Source organism: Anoplopoma fimbria, chromosome 23 (assembly GCF_027596085.1).
Source record: "Anoplopoma fimbria isolate UVic2021 breed Golden Eagle Sablefish chromosome 23, Afim_UVic_2022, whole genome shotgun sequence".
Lineage (NCBI taxonomy): Eukaryota > Metazoa > Chordata > Actinopteri > Perciformes > Anoplopomatidae > Anoplopoma > Anoplopoma fimbria.
In genome coordinates, this window is record NC_072471.1 from 15,422,072 (window position 1) to 15,442,023 (window position 19,952).

A 19,952-nucleotide genomic window follows, 5' to 3' on the forward strand; every position below is an offset into this window, starting at 1 on the left:
CTTAACACATCCCTCCTTGTTTTCTTCTTCATCTTCTTTTCCTATTCCAGCAGCCTCCCTCCCCTCCCTGAGTCTTTCTCTTCCTTTTCTCCTCCCACCTTCCTCATCATTCCCAGCTCAGTTCTTCTAGGTGTGGGTTAAATCCACTAGAGTTCTTGCTTTTCTCTCTCAAGATGTCCTGGACTCGAGTCTTCGTGCTCTCTTTGCTCACCACCCTCCTCATCCTCACCTGTGAGTACCTTGTCTGGGTAGCTGGGGAAAAGGTATCTTTTGGAGGGATTATACATCATCCTTGGGATATGAGCAGGACAGATTTGAGGATATAAAAATGCTGATATTTGAGGTCTGTTAGTATGGAAAAAATCTAGTAGTATTATGTTGCATTGAGCATGATTTTTTTTTGTTGTATCAGAATTTTAATCCGTCAAAGTTGATTTGTAAATTCCACATTTAGTTCAAAATTTCAGCTTCATATTTGCAATTCAGGGATCAGAGTGAATCAACTTTAAAACATTTAGAAAAGTTGTAAAAGTTGATTTGAATAATAAATACTGATTGTAGAATCAAATTTATATATATATTTGCGTCAAAGTTTGAATTCCTGTTTTCAGGCATCAGAGCTGAAATAAAAAAAAAAATTGGTACGTTTCAACTGACAGCTGGGACCCAAACCAATCGGGGAGCTAGAGGGCGCGGTATAGATGATAATGCCAATGAGCAACACTAATTTGAAATGAGCCTTGTCAGTTGTCAATTGTTAGATGACTTAGCCAACCAAGACATCTTACGCTTTATAATTATTAATACAAAGTAAGGTTATTGCCATTATAATCCTGTTTTAATCTGTCACATTGGTCATTTCTGGAGGGACAATTAAGGCCAACGCAGCCTTCGTTATATTGGTAACGGTCATCAGTGGTCCAGTTGTACTAATAATCTTGTGTGACGCAATTTTTATATTAAATTTATTTTTGGTTGCATTTACTTTTGTAACGTTTTTGAGAGATGGCAACTGTAAGGGGAAACAGTAACGTGTAGAGGACAGTTTAGAAGTCATTTTGGCACAAACATCAAACACTGACTAAATCAAGAGGTAGGAGGCTAAAAAGCTTTATGTAAATGTCCTAATTCTAGTGCGCCTGTATAGAAGTTCGAGGTCTATTCTGTAGACTCATGAGGTTTTCCTGGTCCGCTTTATCATCGGGATAAAGAAAAAAGCACATGTTGGAATTTTCAGTTTTCAGCTCTTCATGCCAAATACTCATTAATAAAAGGCCAATTACTCTGACTTGTTCCATGTTCATGCTCATCATAATTTCTCCTTCTCCACAGTTTCCAGTGTGGTGAGGAGCGCGGCGGTGCGGGGCGACTCAAAAGCAGCCGATCCAAAAGGTAACACTAGATCAAGCCTTTTAACCATTTTAAATAACCTAGCTCCACTTTCCTCCCTGCGTGACCTTCACCTTCTGACCTTTGACTTTTAGGCGCAGCGCGGCAAGTGTTCATGCCCGAGTCGGACGCCTCCAACTTCTTCAAACGCCGCAGTCGCCGCTCAACCCGGTACTATGAGCTGCAAGGCAAGTTCTTTGATATCTATCTATCTATCTATCTATCTATCTATTGGTTTGTAGTTCAGAGGATGACATGGTTTGAGGTTTTGACTGCCAGCTGCGAAAGTCCAAGAGAGAAATAGAGAGAGAGTAGTGGAAACTCAAGCAGGTGTTACACATAGAACCAGCTCTTTTATCTGACACACACACACACACACACACACACACACACACACACACACACACACACACACACACACACACACACACACACACACACACACACACACACACACACACACACACACACACACACACACACACACACACACACACACTGGAGGCTGCAGAAGGAGTCACAGGGTAGTATGGAGCAGGCTCTTCCTCTCTCAGTTATCTCCGTACAATAAGCTCATTCTTCCACTGCCCCTTCAAACCAAAAGGAACAAACACACACGAGAGGTGTTCAAGGCCAAAGCTGCTCACTAGTTATCATACCCGTTATCATTCTCTAGCACATAAAATAACTTTTCTAAAATCCAAACAGGATCCCTGGCTTCCTTTAAAGCATAAAAATGTCCAGACATGTCGATATGCTGCCCACAACGGTGACGCTCTTATTTACAGTAAAGTATGTTAATTCATTTTTCTTCTGCCCGCCCATCAGAGCACCAAACGGGGCCTCGGCTCTGGACAAACAGGCGCACATTGCCAGGGTGGTTCATTAGAAACTGAGGGGACAGCCGAGCGAGTGTTTGTAAGGACTTTTGTATTTTGCCAGAAAGTGATGCACATGTTGTGCAGGCCCTCGGGGTAATACTAAGAATAGCTTTCTTGTGGTTTTTCATCCAATTTCATGATTTCATATAATCAGTTGAGCCTCACTTAGTCTAAGAAACAACATCTACTAAGAGAAAAGGTGAATTTCCTCCTGGATGCATTGCTCGATTATTCAAAGGACAAAACATAAATCAGGTATATGCAATATTTTCAACAGATGTTGGATGATTGCATAACCACGTTTGACATCAGTGCACATTTCTTATAGCTTTTTTTTTTAAAACTTCCTATGAGTTTCATACCTTTCTTTGAGCTTTTGATCTTTTATTCTGAGGTCAAGGCGAGATGGTAAGGAGAATAAGGGACATTATTAAAGGTCAACAAAAGTCTAATTACAGTGAGTCTATCACTTCAGCATCCAAGATCAATATTAGTAGGCTTAATGCTAATGAGAAATTATAACATGATTGATTTATTTCAGGTCCGGTCTCAATTCTGTTAACAGGTAAATGTCATTGCAACCCATCCAGTAGGTGTTGAGCAATTCCAGTCATATCCATAAATGTCAACCTCATGGTGGCACTAGAGGAAATAATAATAATAATAATAATAATAATAATAATAATAATAATAATAATAATAATAATAATAATAATAATAATAATAAAGCCTTTATTAGTCCCACAATGGGGAAATTACAATTCTCTGCATTTGACCCATCCCGGAGGAGCAGTGGGCTGCTAAGAAGCACCCGGGGAGCAACTTGGGGTTAGGTGTCTTGCTCAAGGACACCTCGGCATGTTGCCTACGGGACGAGAGCTCTACCTCATGTGCCACAGCCGCCCAATATCAGTGGATCATCTAGGTTGCCTCCCTCTGAAACATAAATGTCTGTACAAAATGTTAGTAGATAGATGGTAGATGTTGAGATATTTCACAGGACAAGCGAAACTAGGAGCTGCTGGTGAGAACAGAGCGAAAGGTTGCCATTAGGGCTCATCCTCTGGGAGCGTAAAATGTTTGCACGAAATTAAATGCAATAGCTGTTGAGATGTATATCAATCTGGATCAAAGTGGCATACTGACCTTCATCCATAAGAATCCGTTCCTTTCTTCTGCCCACAGTCGAGCAGAGGGTAAAGATTTCTGCCATGGAGCAGAGGAGGGAGTACAACGAGGAGCAAAGGGATGAGTACGAGAACTACATCAAGGAGGAGCGCGACGGTGAGACCATGCATGCAACTGCTTTCAGTTCCACGTGTAATGCTTTCTTCTCAACTCTGTATCCCCTCAAAAAATGACAGCCATTGTAATGCTTGAATGACAAACAAAAGCAGAAATAAATAGGGAAAAAAATAACCATCCAACATATATACATTTTCAGCCCTTCCAAAAGACAAATGAAAACACATACATTTAACGTTATGTGTATTTCATAACCACTTTGTTTCGTGACATGGAATACAACAGAAAAATGCAGCATTGAGAGTTTGGATCAGTAAACACATCCTTTCAAAAAACCTGAGATTTGCTCGAATGACAGTCGTCACAAGAGGACTCACCAGGGAGAACACACTGAGGGTAGGCAGAGTGGGTCTTGACGGGACCTCTCGGCACCCACGAGTCTAGACCACAGCGAAGAGACAAAAATCAAACCGTCCATTTGTGGTCCACCCAGAGCTGACAATTTTTCTTGCGGCTGTCTCTCCGGTGTGGTATAGTTGCAGTGACGGTTTCTAAACATAGAAGTGCGAACCCATAAAGATGCAAGTGGGTTTTAAGGTACACAGTGTTTTGGGTGGTTTAGGTCAATAAGATTTTATAGGAGAACAAAACGATCTCCAACAGGCCACAGAACTGAGGTTTGTTGACTACAGAGTAGAAGATTCAATAGTAAACAGAAATCCTTGGTATCTGCAACCTGGCTGTTTACGTATGTGGCTTCACATACACTAATGCATACGCCTAGCTAAATGCTAACAATTTAGAGCACCTATATTTACGACTACGCGCTAGGGCCACTGTAGGTTACAAAGTTGGGGGTATTATTCAGATTTTTTTGTACAAGTTTAAAGTGGTAAACTTAGGATAAAAAATAACAGTACATTTTTTATTTTTTTTCTAGTAACCCCATCGCTTACTTAGCGAGGTTGGGTGAACTTCATTACACCGCAGACGCTGCTGCTTGCCATGCATTATGTCTGCAGTGGATAAGCTAATAAAGTTATACTTTGCAATGGGATTTAGCAATAAAGAATCCTCATGTTATCATAAGCATCTGGACTTTGAAGAGACATCGACCCTGAATTGCAATGCAAATTTCCCCGCTGCGGGACTAATAAAGGATTATCTTATCTTAATTGGGTCTCTTCAGTAAAAAACTACACACTGTTTCGAGTTTTTCTTCTTGTAAATTTGTGAGTTTCTTTCTCGTAGATTCATCACTTTAATCTCAGAGAATAACCTTTTTTTCTCTTGTAAATGTATGTCTCTTATATTGTAAATATTTAGTATTTGCTGATATTTACCCCCCCCTCCTGGCTCCTTAATTCTTTTTTAGCTACAATGGTCCTAATACGCTGTCGGAAGACTAAGCCATAATAATGTGCTGTGTAGGTAGCATAGAGTGGATTTATCAGAAGTTTTTTCGCTGTTAATGGCTGCCTGCTGTGGCCGTAAACGCTAAATTAAAACAGTAAAGTTCTTGGCTTGAAAATCTAAATCTAAATTATTTTATAAAGCTCCTTAAAGCAGAGTTGAAGTGCAAAGTACGGTGACTATTCCCATTACGATAGACCCCTGTCACATATCAGTAGTCATGTGATCCTTTGGTATAAAAAAAATATTGATTACAGCCACTGTTATTCCAATTTTCTATCTGCAGAGCAAAATGAGAGATCGAGTGAGACGAATGAGCAGCTTCGTGAGTATCATTACGACGGCCACCAACCTCGCTACTACTGGTTCCACTGAGCGCACTGTCGCATGGAGGCACCTCTCATCAGAGCAGTGCTAACACTGCCATCACCTGTACCAAAGGGGATTCCTGACACATTGAGAGCAAGAGATAAAGCTATGTCCATATCATTTTCTTAACAAGATAAAGGTTTCCTTGCTTTAATTTTTTTATATATAAACCTAAATTGTGCCTTATGTCTCCACATCAAACTGTAACATGTATTAAAAGTGCAGTTTGGGTTTTATAAGCTAAACTTTATCATATTAAATGAAAGCTACATGTTTTGCATGCTTGTTTTATGGCCTTTTTTTGTACATGTACATACAAGCTATACAATGTCCTTTTAAGTCAGCCTGTGGCATTAGAAGCAATAAATCAACCTCGTATGTTAACAACTGACATTGATTGTAGGTGTATTATTTGCAAAGAAACTTTGATTTAAAGAAACTCTTTAAATCAAAATGACAAATTTATGTCGATGAGTTTCCTGATTCCTAGACCACTGATGTGTTTTAACTCACTCTAGAGCTGTCTGGTATTTGGAGAATTCAGAGGGAGGGAGGCGGTGTGGAATAAAAGAGACGATGAGTTGAGCTGCAGAATCCATCAGACTTAAACCAATCCCACATTCCAGAGTGGAAACAGTAGACGCAATCTGGGCAGAGGACAGACAGAGGAGGCGGAAAAAAAAAAACAGTAGCGATAATATTAGAGCAAGCGAAATGCTCTAAACAACGTGGCGTGTCACTCTTTACTTACTGACCATAACAAAGCTACCGATCCAAAAGCCTTACTTTATCTCTAAACTGTGATCCCACCTCTGACCTTTCATGCGGATTGGGTCGCAGACTTGAGCGCCACCTGGGCTCGGCATATATCACTATAACACATGGAGTGTGTTTGTGTCCTGATGCAGGAGACTGGATCTGTCCCTATGGAAAAAAATCACTGCAGTTTGAGTGATATATGTTAGACTTTATCTGACATGTTAGCTTTTTTGACATTTTCCAGCAGAGATAAATATAGAATAAATGTAATATTGTAGAAGGTCACCTACCTTTTATGAAAGGTCCACTCTCATTCAGATCACATTGCTGTACGGTGTCACTCAGTTTGGATTTTTGGTTGATCAAGTTTTTACTTTCCCCCATCATTTCTCAAAGCTGAAGTTGGGTTTATGTTTAGGTTTGTATCTAAAAAGGACTGATTTTTTATCAGCAGACCTTTTGGCTTGTCATAGATGGAAAAGCACAGCTGTTACTAACAACAAATACTAATAAATATTATATAATTCCATACTTTCCAGATCTACGGCATAAGTAATGTGCTCAGCTTCTCAGAAAAAGACATTTGACATGAAACTTATTGCTTTAATCAGCTTATTTAATGCGTATCCAATAAAATTACAGACATTCAAATCTCCATTATCAATAACAACACAATGTCAAACCTTTAAAAAAACATAATTCACACAAATGCAATATTGCTACTGAGACATTTAAATTACAGACGTAAAAATCCTTCTGCCATCACTGCATGCTGTTGAGGAACCTGCCGTGCTCCTCCCCTCGAGGCTGGAGGAGCTCTCCGGCGATCTTTGGTCCCTTTTTCTCCTGAAATAAAACGAGGAGAGCAACATCAGCTCCGCTTTCTTTTCTATCACAACATGAAAGGTGAACTGTGAGTCAGAGAGAGATTTTACCTTCAGCATCCCATCGCGCTCCCATTTAAACAGACCGCAGTTGCTGAAATGGTAAAACATCAGTTATAATGTGCATGTTATTTCAACTGAAAAGCTATTAAAAAGGTATGAGAGAGACACGACGAGAGCTCTGGGAATTTTTATTAACCTGCAGTGTTTGTTGGGCAGTCTGTCCAGAGCGATGGCTCTCTGTCCACAGGGACATTTGAAGAAACGTTTGGTGGCCTCGTGCCACCGCAGGTCGTGACTTTCCTCCACACAGCGGTCTGCCGGCTTGAAGTAGGTATAACCACACTGGAAGCAAAGGATCATGGGAAAATACAAGCTTAATTTTCCTACTTCTAACCGAGAGACATATAAATCTCATAAATGGTTATGTATTTATACATATCTGAACCAAATGGGTGTATAAAATTGAACTCAGTACCTTTTTACAGCTAACAGCACGACACTTCATCTCTCTGATGCCCTTCATCTTCTCCTCCATCTGCTCCTTCTTCACGAGCGGATCAAAGTAGCGCTCCTGCAGTTGGTACTCCGCCTAAGAGAGAGAGGAGATTTAGACAGATGAGTCAGACACACTTAAACCGTGTTTTGCTCGTAGATAATATGCAGCCAAACTTGAAGAAACGATTGCGAGATCAGATCTACAGTATATTTGTGTGCAACAGCTGTAAATTCAAAACGGGCTAAGTAAAACAAGTCCTAACGGATGCACATAGTTCATTTGTCGTACCGCCTGTAGTGCAGCATTGTGGCGGGATTTGGCGTTGAGTATCTTTTGAAACTCCTCTGACTGGATGTATTGTAGCTCTCTTTCTCGTTTCCTCTTCTGGGCCGGTTCCTCGTCCTCATTACCAGACGATCCGTCTGTGCAGGAAGTAACAAGTTATATAATAAAATAATAAGTGATTTAATATAAGATTCAAATGCGGGATTCTGCATTTTACTAATCAAATGTAGAGCTAATATGTCTTCACATTCATTGGTCCTCAGTCACGAATACATTTCTTTTAAGTGAATTATTTTCTTAAGTGAGCTACCAAGTACGATATCTAAAATTGTTCTTCACTGTGTACCATTGGGGGAGGTCAGATTCTTCTCCACTCGGGCATTGATCTTGCCGTCGTTACTCCTCTTCCTCTTCACAGCGTTGGGGTCTTCCTTTTTGAGTCCCGCCCCTTTGGCTTTAAGTCTTCTCAGAGCGGCCAGCTTGGCGGCTGATAGGCTGAGAGCGCTGGGGGCGGGCGCCGCAGGCGGCGATCTGTTCTCAAAGAAGAGGATGTCTTCACCCTCAGAGAAGCCTCGGCCAAGGGTGGGGGCCACGGGAGTCGCAGGGCTTTGCGTGGCGTTGGGGACCTCGGAGGCTGCTTTCGGGGACATCAGACCATCCCGGCCCAGCGAGGAGGACGACGCCCCGGGTCTGGGCCCAGCTGAGCTCTGCAGCACCCTCTTCTGGATCTCGTCCGCCCTCTGCCGACGGTTCTGCAGAAACTCCCGCTGCCTCTGTTTCTGCTGCTTCAGCAGGTCCGAGGCTGTGATGGACTGAACTGCAGCTGCACCTTTGGAGACTGAAGATGTATAACAGGTTAATAAAAGGTTAGAGGGCAGAGTCGAATATTGACAAGGGAAATGAATATCACTGGACATTCTCTAAATGTTTATTTGAAAAAGAGACCTTAGAATTAGAAACTTAATTAAGGAATGCATGGGAGTTCAAGAAGAAAACTTATTATGAATACTGGCAGGTTGATAAGTATGGTTGCTGCGATCTAATCAGATCACCTGGACTAATGTGACCAGCAGTTGTGCTGTAAATATATTAAGGTCTAGAGGACACAGAACTTAAAGATCGCCTCCTTCGTTCTTTTCCGGGGTTTCACTCAGCAGTTAGCAAAATTCCGAGCCGTAGGTTTACCAAAGTAAGCTAATCAAGAAGGTTACGAATAACTATAGCACTAGCTGAGTCAACGTTAGCTTTTGAAATAAGTTTTGAAATAACTGAAAGGGTTGGGTGTATACGTCCATGCTCTGTGAGGTAATTTACAGCAATTGTCGATGAGGTCTATTGGCTTTGAAGCTCCCTGTTGGAAAGGGATGTTGGACTGCGAGGTAAAGCAGCTGTGTGTGTGAGCAGCAGAAAAACATATTTTAGCCACCAATCAGTTGAAGTGTACGCTGTATTTAGATTATTTTCACTGCTTTACCTTGCTGTCAGAGACGGAGAAAACTGAAGCCTGTATCTATGCTCTTTTCAAAGCCACAAGACTCCATTGACAAAAACTGTGACATTACCTCGCAGAACACAGAACTCACTAATATATCACAGTTTTTGGTCTACAGCTGCCTCGACTGGTGAGTTTGTTTGTGTTATTGTGTGACCTTTTGAATCCAAGCTAATCTTGAGTCCACAGCAGTACGTTGCTTAGCTTCATTGCTGGTGTTGTCCTGTCTGCCTCTCCAAACTGGGACCTTGCTGACCACAATCTTTGTTACTGTATGTAATAGACCGACTATAAGGATGTTTATATACTTTATCTATAGCAGCGTCATAATGCAGAAACCTACATCAGGTCACGTGGGACAAAGTTTTAAGTAATGCTTCTACTGAATGATATAAAAACCTAAAACAAAAACTGATAATAATAGTGGACCTGCCTTCTAAAGAGAAGACATTCATTAATTCATAGCTAGAGCAGAAAAGGGCACAGGGATGTTTCCAGGTATTGTACCTGATTGGCCGCCATGTGTTAAGTGCTTCTTCAGCTGCATAGCTCCGGGTGTTGGCGCCGACAACAGGCTCTTAAATTCATTCGAACAACCTGCAACTTCACCAGACTGCATGGCTAATAAAACAAACAAAAAAAAGGCAAATCAGGTTAACTAACAGTCTTCAGGTTTGTGCAAATGAATGTGTGTAAGAGAGAGTGTGTGTATCAGTCCTTACCCAGCTTCTTGGCCTGATTGACCAGTTGAGCCGAGCCTTTAACGAACAGCTTGTCCAGAGTCTGCTGGGCGGGTTTGTTCGATTTGGACGCCGTTCTGCAACACACAGACCTGTTACTGACAATGACTTCAACAAACACCATAAAAGCGCAAAATTGAAATCCTGGCAGTAATGCATTATTGTCTCCTACGGTGTCTTTTGGATACAATCAGGAGGAGTTGACTGCTTTTTTCAATATTCATTATTACTCCATCAATTATTAGTTTCATTTGCATGGATTAACTACTGTGCATAAAAAGAGATGGTTTGTAGAAAACGTTCAAGAACGCATACAATCCAAGAATAAACAATGAAACAACAACATTTAACATCACTCACAGTGAAGATGCGCAGGCGGCTGAGGACACGCCGCCGTAGTAGAAGCCGTCCTGACACAGCCGATCTCTCAGGTTGCCGCCCTTCCCCTTTATCTTGTTGGGAGCTTTGCCAGAAAAAGCCGACTGCAGCTCGGCCCTCTTCGAGCTCATCTGCTTGTACTGGGCTTTGACGTGATACTGGCAGTACTGGCACTCAAACTGTGAACAAACAGCCACACAGACACTGTAAGATATGATGGAATACCTTTCTCTGATGGGAATATGGATTAAAGGTAAGGTTGATTCATTCAGCAGGGGGAGATGGACCCACCATGTTGACGATCTGAGAGCAGGGGTCTCCGTTCTTCTTCATGGCCTGGCAAGTGCCGTAGTCCTGAGCGTCACCCAACAGCAGCACCTTCTGTGGGTTATCCACCGTCAGGCTCACCTGCACACGTTCAAAACAAGTTAGTATTTTTTTTTCTCGAAGGGGAATCTGCTTAAAAGTAGTGATGAGTAAAGTCCAATCAAAACACAACGTATAAAAAATGTTTAAACAACAAACCAATCAGCTCTTTTCCTGTGATGCCTTGTCTCTCCATTTCATTTATTCAAATGTCTTCTCCTCATGACATGGACTCATTATATTCCTATTATATTCGTGTTATCAATTTATAATGTGTTGTCATTGATATTTTCCTCAGTTACAACTGAGTCAATGAGTTCATCAATCGGAATCTTTTTTTTTTGATAACAAATTATTATTTCCTTTTAAAAGGATAAAAATCAATGCAACACAACCAGAGATATCATCTTTCATTATTCCAAGCAGAATATGGTGCCTACATTACCCACAATGCAACTCAAGCGGCAAAATTGGGGTGTGCTATGCTATTAGCTGCCTGTGTAGCCTCTAGCCTTAAGCAGAGATGAGGAGCGGTCACTAGAGGTCTGGTAAGCTCACTTCTTTCTAACTGATTCAGTCTTCAGACCCAACTGATGCTGACTAGAGTGACATCACATGTATCATACTTATACCTTTATTAAACTTTTTTTTTTACATACCTGCTAAAACCTGGAAACAGACTTTTAAGTGTAACATCTTTGAAAAGCTACCACAAAGTTGCCTAAAGTTAGTTCTAAGTTTTATGCCAAAGACAAAATTGTGTTTAAAATTCTACTGAGACACAAACTGTGACTGCAGTGGAGATCAATTCTCACTCCCTCTGTCCTTACTCAATCTGACCTTTGTGTGTGTGTGTGTGTGTGTGTGTGTGTGTGTGTGTGTGTGTGTGTGTGTGGTGTGTGGTGTGGTGTGGTGTGGTGTGGTGTGGTGTGGTGTGGTGTGGTGTGCAGTTAACAGTTTTGGCTTTTCGTCGCCACATTCCTCTCTTTTACATCCGTTTCTCATGCGATGCCGACCATGGCGACCGTAAAGGCTTTTTTTACTAACACAAAAAACCCTTCTCTTTTCTGCTTTAATTGGCCAAGGCTTAGGATCCCAAACCAGTCATTGACAAAAAATATATAATAATCATAAAACCAATTCAGTAAAACAATTTAAACAAGGTTATCGCTTCACTTTATTGAAAAGCAGCTTATTTTCAAGGGTAATGAGGCACAGGCCATTTTATTCTGACCCCTTTTTCTGTTGAGATGTTGCATGCTAGAAAAAGAATAAAACCGTTTGTCTGTAAGAAACATTAAAGGACAAATGCTTTGGTTACACTAAACCATTGCAAAATGAAACTCTCCTGCAGATTTCCTACCCTTTTCTTGTAATAATTTTCCAGAACATTTTCAGTGATGATCTAGCTGGTTTGACAGACTGGGACCTCGATATTTACTAATGAATCCCTTTTTATTACTTATGAATTATATTAACACTTGCTGCTGGAACACCAATGACACAAATAATAGTCTTTACAAGTAATATTAAGAGGAGAGGCTAATCAAGCCCACTTCACTTTTACATTTTCTCTCATTTAACATGTGTCTTCAAAGACACCTGGGAACCCTGTCCTGGATGTGTTATTTCCACCTTTATTTAATCCTATATATTTCTATGCTATATCACATATTGTAATTACAAGCATTTTTATTTATATTTCAGATTCAGTCACATGAAGGTTGAGATCCAAAATATAATGTGACTTCTGATTGGTAGAAATTACTCGATGCTCTCACCATTGACAAGAAAGCTCTGATGTAAATGTAAGAAACAGTAAAATGACTGCAACAACAATGAGGGCAATAAGAGGAACAGCGTTTTCTGAAACAAGAACATTGGCTTCTCTTCTGTATGTACATTATACACAGCTCACGCCACCCACTCACCCCATCATATCCATCCTTCTGCTTCATGAGGTTCGGGTTGAGGATTCCGATAACGGTGCCCGGCTCCGTCTTCCAGTGCTCTTTGTGGACTTCGCCGAACAGCAGCAGAGACACAAACACTTCCAGGTTATGGAGGTCGTTCAGTTTCCAGATGCTGAAGGTTTTGCCCTGAGGAGAGGAAGCGCTTGGTCAACAAGCGTGAATTCACAGTAGCAGCAACCAAGTAGCCGCACGCATCAACGCATTCATGCATTCACAGACGCACACAAACACCTGACCACCTTGCCAGATCTCGGCTTCCTAGAGCTAAAACTTTGGACTGATCAACCGACCGACATGCAGGTCGCAGCTACAAAATGTGACAGTACACATTGATTCTAATACATTTTTAAGATTTAAGAGCAATCAAGTTTTGAAGCTGCAAGTTGTGAAAATTCTATGGCTGTGTTCAATATCGCACATCAACGCACTGAGTACTACACACTCAATCAGTATGACCTGCATACTGCCTACTTAATGATTCAGTTTGCCATTACCAGCACTGTTAGTAGAATACTCAAGCAATAAGTCTTCTCTGAATCACATGACTGTATTGATTAACACGTTAACGGTCTGAGCTACAGTTGAATGAAAGATGTTTATGACAAAATTCAGTATATCTTCACTACCTCTTCCATTCAACTTAGTATTTAACAGTATTATTTTAAGTCAAATTACAGTTATCACATTTTTTTTTTACGTTTTCTACAGTACATCAATTATGTGAGCTCCTATCGTTTGCTCTTAAATGTATCTTAACCTCGCAATCATTCATAATCATTTTATCCAATTGTTCATTTTTTTAACTGCCTGCTAATTGACAGTCTGAAGAAACGCAATGCATTTTGGGGCGTTGGGTGTATGTCCAGTATCCTCACGTCTCATAGAGGAAATTCTTTCAAATCTAGTATACATCCGGGCATTTCTCACGTACAAAAAAATCCACATGACAAAAACATGACTTCGTAGGCTATGCAATGAGAAATTCATAAATGAATTACGGCAAAAATATGTTTTTGATTCAGTTTGCCAATTGTTTTTCTCGTCGCCATCTTGACTTTTTGCAACCGGTGAACCGAAGTTTCCATTTTTGGAATGCGGAGTGACGTAGGGACGCCATAAGCCTGCCCTAAAACATGTTCAGCATAATGGTCCATTTTACTCTAAATGGGATCATAAACTAGTGATTGAGACCATAAACTCAAGTTTCCAATTTTCACTGAGGTTTCCGCCAAATGCTGAGTTGCTGGGGGCTTGTTTTACATAGAGAACTAACGTGAATTTTGCTAACAAACTCATCGTGGATGTTGAACTTGCAAAATAGCAGAGCATAAGAACAAAAACATTCTGGTTTATTGTTGTGTATGATAGCATACAGTTTCCTGAAATCAAGACAAATAGGTGAGATTTTTAGCCTTTTACACATCAGGGTCACAGCCAGGAATGGGATGTTTAAGCATAGACCTACACTGCTGTTGCTTTGTGGTGTGACCTTGTTGACCAGCACAGCGAATGTCACCCAGTCGCAATCCTCCAGCTTCTCCCGAGTCAAACGCTCCGGCACCTGCGACAGACGGATCAGACGGCGGTCAGCCATCTTGCGGTCCATCTCGCAGGAGGAAACGCGTGGTTTTCTGAAACGGAAAAGAGACCAGATTCAGACTGAAACATTGGACAAAAAAAAAAGCTTGTTTGTGTGTATGAGACACAAATTCAGGCTCTCAGCTGCTGAAGATCTAAAAGCCAGCGTTTCTTCAGTGTCCTCACCTGAGCCGCAGTCCTGAGTATTTCTCAACACCCACATCTTTAGGAAGCGGAGGAAGAGAAGAAGGTTTAGGCGTTCCTGTTGATGCAGCTCGAGCAGGTTTGCTCTGAGAGGCTGGAGGTGAACGTTTAGCATTGAAAACCTTGCTGGTGCTCTCTACTGGCTGGAAGGTGCCGCCAATCTTAATCTCTATCAGTGGACCTCTGGCTTCTGACGAGAAAACAGTGAAGAAAATACATTTGAATACATGAACAAGTAGCATATTTTAACAGAAAAACACCATCACTTCCAATGACAGAATTGTTTAACTCTGGTTTTCATAAATGGACTGCAGAAGGACACGTTTTACCTGGGGATGTGCTGGGTTTGGGATCGTGAGCAACCCTTGGTTTGCGTTTGAAGGAGTCCGCATTGTTCAGCTGATCAAAAAAGTCAGAGGACTCCTGGAGCTTCAGATCTCCTCCTCTGACTGGAGTGGATGAAGATGTTGTTGCTGTCAGAAGACAAGGAAAACAGAATCAACTTTTGTTATTTGGGTCTTTATCAATTTATTCTGTACATTATGTTGAAAAAAGTAAAAAAGTGGCCAGTGGTCATCAGAATTTGTCAAATGATGTGTCTGGTGAGCAACAAAGTGTTTACCTGCTTGTGTCTTGGCCTTCTGTGTGTTTGAGGCCGGTTTGGCTGGGGTCAGTTTGGAGGTCGGCTTTCGAGTGGGTGTGGGTTTGGGTGTCATTGGTTTGGGACCCGCCGAGCTCCTTGCAGTCAGGACCGGAGTGGAAGATGAGGGGGGAACCTTCTGGCTTGCTTCCAGCTGCTGCTGCAACCGCTGCATCTGCTCCTGCATACGCTTCAGCTCGTCTGAGGAAGGCAGACATTTAAAGATGGTCAACACATACGTTGGCCAGCAACTAGAGGCAGATTATAGGACAGAGATCAGCGGCACACACCTTGTAAATCCTCCTTGGATCTGTCCAGGCTCTCGCAGGCTTCTCCACCACTTCCTTTTCTTTTAGCGTCTTTCTCTTCCTTTTCAATGTCATCCACCTCCCCGAAGAGATCCGACAGGGCATCCTCTGTCCCCACATCTGGGTCTTCCTCCTCGACGCCCTCTTTGTACTCGTCCTCCTCATCGTTGTCGCCGTCAAACAGGTCATCCAAGTCGTCTGCCTGCTCCTGACTCACCTTTTCTTCTGCGACTCCCTCGCTCTCAGCCAGCAGCGCTGTCAACATGTCCAGATCATCCTCACCTGGACAGACAAGACATGAGCTGACTTATGTTTTGACCTATTAAAGAAGCTCTATTTTAATGCGTTTTATATCCCCTGATACTCACTGTCCATATTTGAGATCTTATAGTGGTGCCGATCACAGATGACCTGGTGACCTACAAGAAGGCAGACACTTATTATGTGTGAAGTAAAGGAAGAACTTCTTTGGCAGCTCTTATAAAACATAAATTGTAGACCTGAGGAAACAAACCTAGATCTGCATGACTGAACTGCTTTTTTCTCCAAAAAAACAGAGTTTGAAATATAAATGTAACACTTTAAATGTTCCATTGAACTGTTCAAGACAGTCTCAGCTTTTAAAGGAGAACTGACACTCAAGAAAGGTGTGCTATTTACTGTATATTTCAGGGTCAGCTTACCTACATTAATTGTACCATATCTGTCCTTTCTTATCTGATACTCCCAAATTTCCCTATTTACTATTTAATCTCATTTTGCATAATGTTGTATCACAGTTTAATGGCTGTTAATGTATTATACATGTTGTTGCAGTTTCACTCTTTTAGTTGCACTTTTCTAGTCTTATATAATATTCAGTTGTGCAGATTGTGTCATGTTTCTCACACACCCCACTGCAGGATCCCAAAGCTCTGATGCAAATTGGGATGAAGATACCGGTTTCTTGTACCAAAAACTAAATCAAAATGCTCCGTACATAGGTGAAATATGTCATTCAACCAGCATTACAGTGTACAAAACATTACACTATAATATAGTGACCGTGGTTTAAGTTCTGCCTTGAGATTCCTGAATCCTGTTAAGCTTAAATACTGGTTCAAGCACAGTCTCGCTCACTGTTTGCTGTGTTTTACCATATTGGTAAAAAAGTGTTTGCATAAAGCACAGCACACATAGTGGCAAACATCATCTAATAAATGGAAAGTAATCTCACATTGTCGAGCCACAATACCTACTGTGTATACTGTCTGTCATGCTATACTGCCCTGCAAACATCTGTGTATCTAAAAAGCACTAAAAGGCTGTGAAGGCAAAACACATAAACTGTCTATACTGGAAGATATTTAAATTCAGGTTCAGCTTGAGGCAACCTGACCCCTTTAAACTGTCAGACGCTTGTTTCTTCTGTGAGTAACAAAATGAGACATTCATCAAATACTTTCTTCAAAATGTAACTTTCCATTTATGTATTTGTTTACTCAAAGATAATGAGACAGCCAACTTACCTCAGGTGTTACAGCTTTGTGTCCTTTGCGAGCTCTAAAGCAACTTTGACGGAGTTTACAACTACGTCAATATGTTCTTTGTTTTCCAATAGTTAGCACAACGCGTGACATTAGTAATGTACAAGTCAGAAGTTATAGTTAATTAAAAAAAATGATGCATTAAACACTTCTTGGTGCCTCCACAGCCATCACTCAGCGCGGGTAGGAGATCTGAACTGGCGCTAAACGAAGGACCCCTCTGTGTTGTCGGAAATCTGGTAGCTGCCCAACGATCTGCCTGACTGAAAATAAATGTTTCTATCTCGTAGAAAATGCTTTTAAGCCTTCAATTCATTAAAACATACATATTTGGTGAGATAAAAATGTTGACAACACATATCTAAATATATGTTGATATTTATATTGTTGCAATATGTGTCAATGGGGGATTCAGGAACCTTAACGCGTAAAACTGGTTTGCCCTGTTTGGTGTCTCCCAGGAAAACCGTTCCTTGCAGTGGCTACGTGCAAAACATGTTGAATTACTTTGATTTGGATTACAGACCAATCGATTCTCTACACAGCTCAACCCCAACCTTTATTGACCTGTTATATGCCCAGTCTATAACCTTGTAGCAGGTTTGTAGCCAATAAAGTAGTTTGCCTGGATGGCAAAAATCAGGGTTTAAACTCATCTAATTGAGACTTCATCTGGTACCAACTACTTATCTAAAATAAGGGATCTCAATTAAAGCTTAGGTTATTTATATTAACACTTATATATATATATATATATATATATATATAATTTCTTTACTAATGTTCTGTTTTTAATCATGTGATAGCCGTTTGTCACACATGTACAATGCAGTGGTGGGAAATTGTAAGTATATATATATATATTTATTAACACACACAAAAATATTTTAATTAGGCATTTTCAAGATAGTCAACATTTAATTTTTTTCAGTTTCTTCTTTCATTTTTTGTATCGAGCAGTTAGCAAGCTACTTGCGTTAGCCAACGCCATAGTTAGCTTGTTGTAGCAGCCCGAAGTTTGGATTTGGACTGGGGGGCGAAGCAGGACTGGATCCAGGTATGGGAGAAAGACTGCTGGACGGCATGAAGGATGTTCTCACTGTAACTGTATTGACACAATACGCATACACAAGGTTCATTCCCATCAAGAGCCTACATCAAATATTTTGAAGAAATCTTGTGAGTCATTGTTTTACTGCCTAATAAGAAAGTTAACCCAAAGAGATAACCCCAAACCAGCTGTCTCCCCAGATTTGTTTATTATGCTAGTTCAGTTACCAGCAAACAAATTTCCAAAACTAACATCAGTGTGTCCTGGTTCAGACCGCGCTAGCTGCTATTGGCCTGGTTCGGAAGCACTTTCCGGTCTTGTTCTTCAGCGAACGCCATTGGAGTGTAATGCCGTGTTCACACCAACCTCGCGTCAGTGTACTCGCAGGTCCATTTGTGTTTATTCGCTTCATTCACTAGACTCGCTGGAGAGGGTGAGGGGCTTATCTCCATGGAAACCGTTGTCAACTCAGCTATTTATTTCCGCCATCAACCATGCAAGAAATAACTACTATTTCTGCTTTATACTTGTGGCAATCCCAGATATCCTGGGAAACTAAACGCCATCTTGTCTGGGTTCATAACATCATCCGGTGGCGCTCGGTGGATTTCATCGAGCCGTATTCACTGAATCCAGCAAGCCACACGTCGGCTGGTTTACTACAGCTGTATGAACCGAAAATAAACAGTTTTACTGTGATTTAATTGCAATAAATGTACAAAAAGGGACTCGGAATAACAACATAATGATGGTTGTTTGTAAAAAGTCAGAATTCATGTTTTGTTAGTTCTCTCTGCAAGACGACAAGGAAATCACTTTTAAAATGCTTGTTTTCTGAACGGAGCTCGGATCGATTGGTGCTAGACTTTGCTTACATGACAGAATGACAGCAGGAGAATCTCAACGCTGATTGGCTTTCGCAACACAGCGTCACGCAAATCTTTCACTGGAGTTGAAATATTTAAACTCACGCGAATTTCGCCTCATTCCCCTCTACCTGCCTCTCCTCCTCCCAATCCTAACATCACCCATCTCCTGGTAACATAAGACCGGATAACAGTGGACCTGGCCTCAGGAGATTTCCGATGTCATTGAGGACGCAGAGGACTGTGCTGCAACGAGGAAGGGGCCAAACTCTGGCCAGAAGAGACAGAGAGCATCAACAAGGAACAAGCAACATTTTAACATGTTGGTGACATTAGCCATGATGAAGAGTAAACAAAACTTGGTGATGCTTTTTCTGTTGTTTATACAGCGTCCTAAACTCCAGAGACCAGACCTTTGTCTTTCAGCTCATTGGTTGCTGGACCCACGACATCCAGTGGTGGTGTACTTGAAAATCGGTCAATACATTAGGTGGGGGTATACACTAAAATTGGAAATTTAGGGGCTTTTAATGCATAATTTGGAGTTGTCGAAGTGAAATATCTTATCGTGAAGGACAGAAGTACAGTCCCAGATGTGTTGACAGCATTGATGTTCATTTTGGTGACCCAGGGACAACTTAATATCCCCGAAAACCCAGCAACGCCCAGTGTTGAAGGATATAAGTAAGTCCAAACCAGGATAAGGGCAACGCATGGCTAGTTCACCGGTGTAAGAGTCCTTTTGAAGACTCCGGTGAAGGCAAATGCTAAAGTTAATAATTAAAACAATATTCAGTTAGAAAGGTAAGAAATTAGACTTTAATTTAACACCATTAAATCAACTGAAAACATTACACAATTTTAACCGGATTTGTATAAGAATGTTAGCTAATAACAGTTCGGACCAGGAAACAACTTGATTTAATATTTATATATATATATATATTTATTTATATATATGGACCTTTTTTGCTATTTTATATGGATCGATGTGTCTGAAATAAAGTTGAATAATAATAATAATAATATATATATATATATATATATATATATATATATATATATATATATATATATATATATATATATATATAGTTGTATTTCTT

At 40.8% G+C, this 19,952-nt stretch overlaps 2 protein-coding genes across 3 annotated transcripts; one reads left to right on the plus strand and one right to left on the minus strand.

Moving 5' to 3' along the window:
- The first annotated feature begins 173 nt into the window (after positions 1-173).
- On the plus strand, positions 174-5,303 carry ucmaa (upper zone of growth plate and cartilage matrix associated a). Its single transcript, XM_054624981.1, has 5 exons — positions 174-231; positions 1,333-1,392; positions 1,485-1,577; positions 3,456-3,554; positions 5,215-5,303. The coding sequence occupies exons 1-5, from the start codon at positions 174-176 to the stop codon at positions 5,301-5,303; spliced, it is 399 nt and encodes a 132-aa protein (XP_054480956.1).
- Positions 5,304-6,676: 1,373 nt separating this feature from the next.
- Positions 6,677-17,133, minus strand: mcm10 (minichromosome maintenance 10 replication initiation factor). 2 transcript variants are annotated; one of them, XM_054624665.1, is made up of 18 exons: positions 16,912-17,133; positions 15,772-15,822; positions 15,386-15,685; positions 15,078-15,296; positions 14,785-14,928; positions 14,438-14,642; positions 14,139-14,304; positions 12,632-12,799; positions 10,626-10,742; positions 10,317-10,513; positions 9,939-10,033; positions 9,724-9,837; positions 8,071-8,562; positions 7,728-7,861; positions 7,419-7,532; positions 7,140-7,285; positions 6,992-7,034; positions 6,677-6,902 (listed from the first exon to the last, which is right to left on the minus strand). In XM_054624665.1, exons 2-18 carry the CDS (start codon positions 15,776-15,778, stop codon positions 6,819-6,821), a joined length of 2,745 nt encoding a protein of 914 aa, XP_054480640.1. In that variant the 5' UTR covers positions 15,779-15,822; positions 16,912-17,133; the 3' UTR covers positions 6,677-6,818. The 2 variants fall into 2 exon arrangements, with proteins under 2 accessions (XP_054480640.1, XP_054480639.1); XM_054624664.1 differs by having other exon boundaries at positions 14,438-14,645.
- Positions 17,134-19,952: the final 2,819 nt, after the last annotated feature.